General features: G+C 43.7%; 1 protein-coding gene across 1 annotated transcript in view; it reads left to right on the top strand.

Moving 5' to 3' along the window:
* The first annotated feature begins 229 nt into the window (after nucleotides 1-229).
* The window catches only part of Cog3 (component of oligomeric golgi complex 3), a 54,611-nt gene continuing 48,159 nt past the window's right edge, over nucleotides 230-6,681 (top strand). The window contains exon 1 of the mRNA XM_005355625.2: nucleotides 230-494. Within this exon, the coding sequence (XP_005355682.1) occupies nucleotides 321-494 (174 nt within the window). The 5' untranslated portion in view covers nucleotides 230-320. The remainder of the gene's footprint in view (nucleotides 495-6,681) is intronic.

Raw genomic sequence — 6,681 nt, 5'->3', positions numbered from 1 at the left:
AAAAAAAAAACCTCAACACAAAACAAAAACAATAAAGTTATTGATGTTGAGGAATCGACTTCCGGTAGGGGCAAACCAATTTCCACCCACGCCAGTCTTTTACCCTGTACATTCCAACCGGAAATGTTTACACTCGGTCGAAAGCCACGTCTGTTCTGGCCTCGGTCCCGCCCCCACGCCGGGGAAGCGTTTCCGGGGTCAGGGCGTTCGGGTCCGCCCCGCCGCCGCTGCGGCGCTGGTAGCCTCGGTCCTTCCGGAAGTGCCCGATTCTGCCTGTCGGAGTCCGGTTTTGTGCTGCTGAGGGGCCCAGGGCGGCGGGGATGGCGGAGGCGGCGCTGCTGCTGCTGCCAGAGTCGGCGGCCGAGCGGGACGTCCGCGAGAAGCTGTCCCTCTGGGATTGGAGACCCGACTCGGTGGCGCCGCTGACAGACAGGCAGACGGACTCGGTGCTGGAGCTGAAGGCGGCGGTGGAGAACTTGCCGGTACCCGCCGAGGTGAGGCGAGGGCGGCACCCGGACGGCCGCCCCGTGCGGGGATCTGGCCTGTCCTCCCGAGCCACCGTGGCGGATCCTGCGGGAGGGGCCTGCGTGTCCCCTGATGTCAGCCGGCCACCCCGGCTGGCCCTGCCAGGACGTCCACGCGAGGGCATCGCCTTTCCCCGCAGAGGCGTGGGACGGTTGGCCTGAGCCTTGCTTGCCCCGAGCGTCCTGCTCCAGATCTTCCAGTGTCAGGTTAACCCCGTTTCCCATGAGCCTGAGGCGCTGTGCTCTGGAGTCCAGCTAGTCTGTATTACTGCGTCCGGAGTCATCTTGTTCCCGGGGAGGGGGCGAAAGGACACTTAGAGGGGATCAGAATTGGCTCCTAGTGACAGCTTCATTCATCGCACACCAAGCTGTGAACTCTTGGTGTAGGTTATGGGAGATGAGATTTATTTAACCTATAGCAAAGCAATAAGAAGTAATTCTTTTTGCAAGTTGACTCCGTTGTTAAGTAGTACTTTTGGGTTTTAGTAACAACATTTTAATCCTCTTAGCCACTAGGGCAATGTTCATGGTATCGTTTGTGTGATTCTGTATAGTTAATAACGGTAAGAGTAGTTTTTACGAACTGTTTAGATGATCGACAGGCTCTTCTTGTTTCGATGCTTAGATTTGGGGTTATTTTATTAGCAGTGGTGGTTGTTTTTGTTGCTGGAGGCGTTACTTTCCATTCAATTTGGAATTCTGTCCAAACGCAGACTGAATTTGGCATCTTCACCTTTGCCCTCACACTGTATAGAGGTGTGAGGTAGAAATGGTCTCGGCAACTTTGTGTGCTGTGCCGGAAAAATCGGTGTTCATAGGTGCGTTTACCTGCCCGCCTCCAGGATGTCTTGCAGGAAATAGATCTGAGTAAACGAGGGAGCCAGTGGAAAGTTCTTTGACCTGGCTCTGTTTTATGCTCTGGATTATAGGTAGGTGTGGTGTGTGTGTGTTGCTGGGGATTAAACCGAGGACCTTACCATTCATTGCTGGCTAAACACTGTACCACAGGCTTATATCCTCAGCCCAGAAACTGGTTTATGTATTTCCCAGTCTGTTTATAATCTGTGTGTCCTCTTATTGAAGCTGTGTGTCTAGACATCACAGAATCAGGCAGTGAGACGTACAGGACAAGAAACTTTATTGTTATTGCTATGGATTATGAAAACTAAGTTTCACCTTTGTTTAATATGAAGAGGGTTGGAAGTAAATGGGAATGTCATTGCTTGCACCATTCTTCCTTATTTATGCAGCAATACTTCTCATGATCTCACGTTGTCATTTAACTCATTTTGCCACGTGTGTCCCCACTGTGGTAGGAATTATGGATAGAAACAAAATAGGTAAGGTGAAATTATCGAGATCATGTGCCTATTATAAGAGAAAAAAATTTCAGACTAACCAAGAAGGTTCAGATGGTGATCCATTCATTATATCAGAAAAATAAAATAGGATGGTGGAACCAGAATGGATGAGAGCATGCCCTTTTATGGAGGCCTAAAAGTAAGGGCAGACATAAAAGTGAAGAGGAGGCCATTTAAAGAAAATGACAGCCCTAGTGTGAGAACTGACATGGAAACATGAAGCCAGCCTGGGAAAGGCTAAGTCAGTAATGGTCTAGCGTTGGAAAGAGCAGCCTAAGATCATGGTTAGAGGATGTACTTAGCAAGTCCAAGTATTCAAAGAGGGTCTCAGTTTTAGAAAGAGTCTTTACACCGAAGTCGGGATCTTGGAGGAGCAAGTCTTCATTGCTTTCGTTTCCCCATACAAAAGTATTCTCTGTCTGATGGGATAACCTCGTTGTTGAAAAAAGAGTGCATCTGTTTTAATTTGTCTAACTGGCATATTTCCACCAACTTCTGTAGCATTTCAATAAATAATTCCCTGATCCATTGGAACTGGACCTATTTAGTGGTCTAGTTGGTGTTCAGCTAATGCTTAGTAAACATCATAAAGATGTTAATATCTTTAGAAAGCAGTTTTCTCACCTATAAAAAAGCACTCCTGGGACTGGAGAGGTGGCCTAACAGCTAAAAGCACTTGATGCTCTTGCCAAGGACACAGGTTCAATTCCTAGCACTTACATGGTGGTTCACAACATACCTGTAACTCCAGTTCTCTCTTCTGACCTCTGGGCACTAAACATGCATGTGCAAATACAAACAGGCAAAACACACACATACAAAATGAAAAATATGTAATAAAATTCCTTACCTTAGAAAGTTGCATATTTTTAAAAAGAGATATTTGTATGTATATTGCATTAGATAAAAGAATTTTCAGTAGAGTGGCTTCTTGTAGTTGAGGCAAATTTTCCTAAAACAGTGAGGATTTTTTTCTGCTAAGCAATTCTTGTTGAAGTGCCAAATTAATTTACCTTGAAATCTGTCTGTAATTTGCTGCCATAGCTGTTGTGTTCTTGTAGGTGTGTGACTTCGGTCATGATAATTAACTTCTGTATGCTTCTCTTTTCTTTGTTATAAAATAGATGCTTGTCAGCTGGGCGATGGTGGCGCACGCCTTTAATCCCAGCACTCGGGAGGCAGAGGCAGGCGGATTTCTGTGAGTTCGAGACCAGCCTGGTCTACAGAGCTAGTTCCAGGACAGGCTCCAAAGCCACAGAGAAACCCTGTCTTGAAAAAACCAAAAAAAAAAAAAAAATAGATGCTTGTCTTATGGGGAGTTGTGAAACTGGAAGGCAGTCACGTGCAGAAGTGGGGCATGGCAAGCTCCTTGCTAATTTTACATTATTCATGTGATCTCTTTCAAACAATGAATGTTTTAAAAGAATAGATTAGAATCTTGAGCTAGTTTAGGCGTCATTAAGACTGAAGATAGGAAGAAAGTGTTTTGGTCCCTGGAAGGCTCTGAGCCTCCATTGATGTGCTCTAAATAGAGAAAGGATTACCAGTTCAGTTGGGGAATGGATTGATCCAGTTGATTCTAAGAGTCGTTTTCTCCAGTCCAGGATTTTCTAAGAAATGAGGCTGACGAGAGGAAGGGACATTTGTCTTTTCCTGGATTGACTCAGCTGGTGAAGCAGTGCTGGGTGGTTTATTGTAATTATTATTTAGTATGCTCATGTCCATTTGTATAGGCCGTATGGTAGCTTTCCAACATGGCCAGCAACTTCCATGCTCCTGTCTGTCCGGTGGTGTGTCTGCTCTGTCCCGAAGCCAGGGCAGTGAGTGAGGGAGCCCTTCTTGAGTCAGCTCTGCTCCGAGAAGTCTGAAGCAGCACGATGGGGGCACCGCCACGCCCCTTTTGACTTGCCACTCTAGTTCTGCTATTTGTGAAAAGAACTTAGCGGGACATAAGTTTTTCTCTTATGCTGTTAAAATTGCTAAAATTATTATTTAAAATTACTTTTTAAAAGTTTTCTTTTAAGTATTCTTTAAAATATTCCTCTTTAAAATTACTATTTTTTTTTTTAAAGTGGTTGTATTGTAGTTTCTTTCCTATTTAGTTTGAGAGAAAATAGTTTCTTATTAGTAAGAGTAAAGGGGCCTGGTGGTGGTGGCGCACGCCTTTAATCCCAGCCCTCGGGAGGCAGAGGCAGGCGGATCTCTGTGAATTCGAGGCCAGCCTGGTCTACAAGAGCTAGTTCCAGGACAGGCTCTAAAGCTACACAGAGAAACCCTATCTTGAAAAACCAAACCAAACAAAAACACAACAACAAAATAACAAAGAGTAAAGGGACAGAAACTTTCCTGCTTTTTGTATTTAATGTTTAAAAATTTTTTGATATTTTTAGATATTATTATAATTATTATTGTTTTGTCTTTAGAGACAAGTTTCTCTTAGTAGCACTGACTGTCCTGGAGCTCACTCAGTAGACCAGGCTGGCAATGAACTCAAGATCCAGATCCATCTGCCTCTGCCTCTGCCTCTGCCTCCCGAACGCTGGAATTAAAGGCAATCACTACCACCGACGCCTGGCTGTATATTTTAATTATATATACATACATGTGTTCATGTGGGTTTGTGCATGAGAGTGTCTGCCCATGGAGGTTGGCTGAGGGTGTTGGAGTCCCTGGAACTGGAGTTAAATTTATTGATCCGAATCTATACACTTCCTGGGTGTATACCACCTGGCATGGGTGCTGGGAACTGAATTGCTATTCTTAACTGCTGAGCCATTTCTCCAGCCCCATAATTAAAGGTCTTATGATTGAAAATTAATTAGTATTTGTGCTTGAAGTAATCAAATTGATTGCTCTTGGATAAATATGACCTATTAATTCATGATTAGATTATAAAATGTGTTTGGAATATCTTGAGTAGCTTCTCATAGATCTAGAGTTTTTTTGTTTTTTTTTTTATTTTTTATTTTTTGAGACAGGGTTTCTCCGTAGCTTTTTTGGTTCTTGTCCTGGAACTAGCTCTTGTAGACCAGGCTGGCCTAGAACTCACAGAGATCCGCCTGCCTCTGCCTCCCAAGTGCTGGGATTAAAGGCGTGCACCACCACCGCCCGGCTAGATCTAGAGTTTTATCTGGTAAAATAATTTAGAAAATAACATTTTTAGTTTAAACTGAGCACATGTCTGTGACTCCTTGGGTCCATTCAAAATGACAGAAATTAATGCATGGTACACTTAAAAATATCAATGTAAAGACTTAGAAGCCAAACGAGATATAAATATTAGAATTTTGGTAGTTTGAAATAGTTGAGTTTTCTGCTGTCCAGGTCCAGCCTCAGTCTTAGGCAGGTCCTTTGTCCCTGGGCCTTGGAGGTGGGACTTTGCTGTTGTGTATGTTTCTCTTAGCTGCAGGAGGGAGACTCCTCTGATGTCCTGGGTCCTATATGGTTTCTTGTCTGTTGTCCAGAGTGGAATTTTTTTTCTTTTCCCTTTTTCTAGCTATAATGGGGTGCTGTGTGTCATAGCTGACAGACGTTGCTGCCCCTTACCCCATCCAGTGGCCTAACGCTTTTGTTTCTTGGGGAGAAAGGGCTAGGAGGGCTTTGTGCCCTGCTTTCCATGAAGTAGTAACCGGGTCGGCACCACCTTGTTCACATACTTGCCCACGGCTCTCTAGGAGTTTGTGTGAGTAGTTGTGGCTTCTTCCTAAGTCAGTAGCTTCCATATGCTTCCACCTACCTTCTAGTCCTTAGTGGTTGGTGACAAATTAATTCTATAATTCTTTTTAGCCACTTGCATGGTGCTTGTCATTTCCTTTCCCCTTGGTCTCCCACAAGGGAGTCAATATTTGACTTTCACTGAAATGTCCATCTTTCTCCAGTTTGATTTATTTTATTTTGTGTATGTGAATGCTTTGTCTGCATGTATACTGTGTACTATGTTTGTGCATAGTGCCCACGGAGGCCAGAAGAGGATATTAGGTTCCCTGGAACTGTTGTATGCCGTCTTGTGGGTAATGGGAATGGAACCCAGGTCTTCTGCAGGAGCAACAAGTGCTTGGAACCACTGAGCCATCTCTTCAACCTTTCCCCTTGGGTTTAATTTTGCATGGTTATTCTGGAGCCTGATCTATGATGTATTTAAGAATACTTAATGCTTGCTGACAAGATGGTGTGTAAAAGTCTTTTTGGTCAAGCTGACTGAACCTGGGTTCAGTCTCTGGACCTACACGGTGGAAGGAGAGAACTGACTTAAGTTGTCCTCTGACCTCCTCATGAGGTCACACACAAATGCTAAATAAATGCAATAATTAAAAAAGAATACTTAGCTTTTGTGAATTATTTGGCTTTTGCATGTTTGTGTGCAAGCAACATGGATTTCAGTCTTTTTATCCAGGTGTAGGCCTGCATGTTTACTGTGATGTTTGTCTGATCCTAGTTGGAGGCATTGCATCTTCCCTTCACATCTTACTGACCTTCTACTACTTAGGTTACTGCTTCCCCTTCACCTCTTACCTACCTCCCGTGATCTCTTGTTGCAGAACTAACTTTCACTACTAACACAGTACTGTGAAGACAGCTTGATTACTATTCTGTTCTCAAGAGCAGTGTAGATTCAGTTCAATACATTTATTCTGTTCCAGCTCCTAATAGGAGAGTAATAAAGAACTATGATTGCTATTAATAGGAAATATAAAAAAGTACTTCTAATGTCAGTAGTTCAATTGTATTGAATATTTACTATGTTGCAGGTCTTACGTTAAGTGTTCTACATGCAGCATTGTCTCGGTGTGTGTGTG

Source organism: Microtus ochrogaster, chromosome 17 (genome assembly GCF_000317375.1).
Source record: "Microtus ochrogaster isolate Prairie Vole_2 chromosome 17, MicOch1.0, whole genome shotgun sequence".
Lineage (NCBI taxonomy): Eukaryota > Metazoa > Chordata > Mammalia > Rodentia > Cricetidae > Microtus > Microtus ochrogaster.
This window is presented reverse-complemented; position numbering and strand designations above follow the sequence as displayed.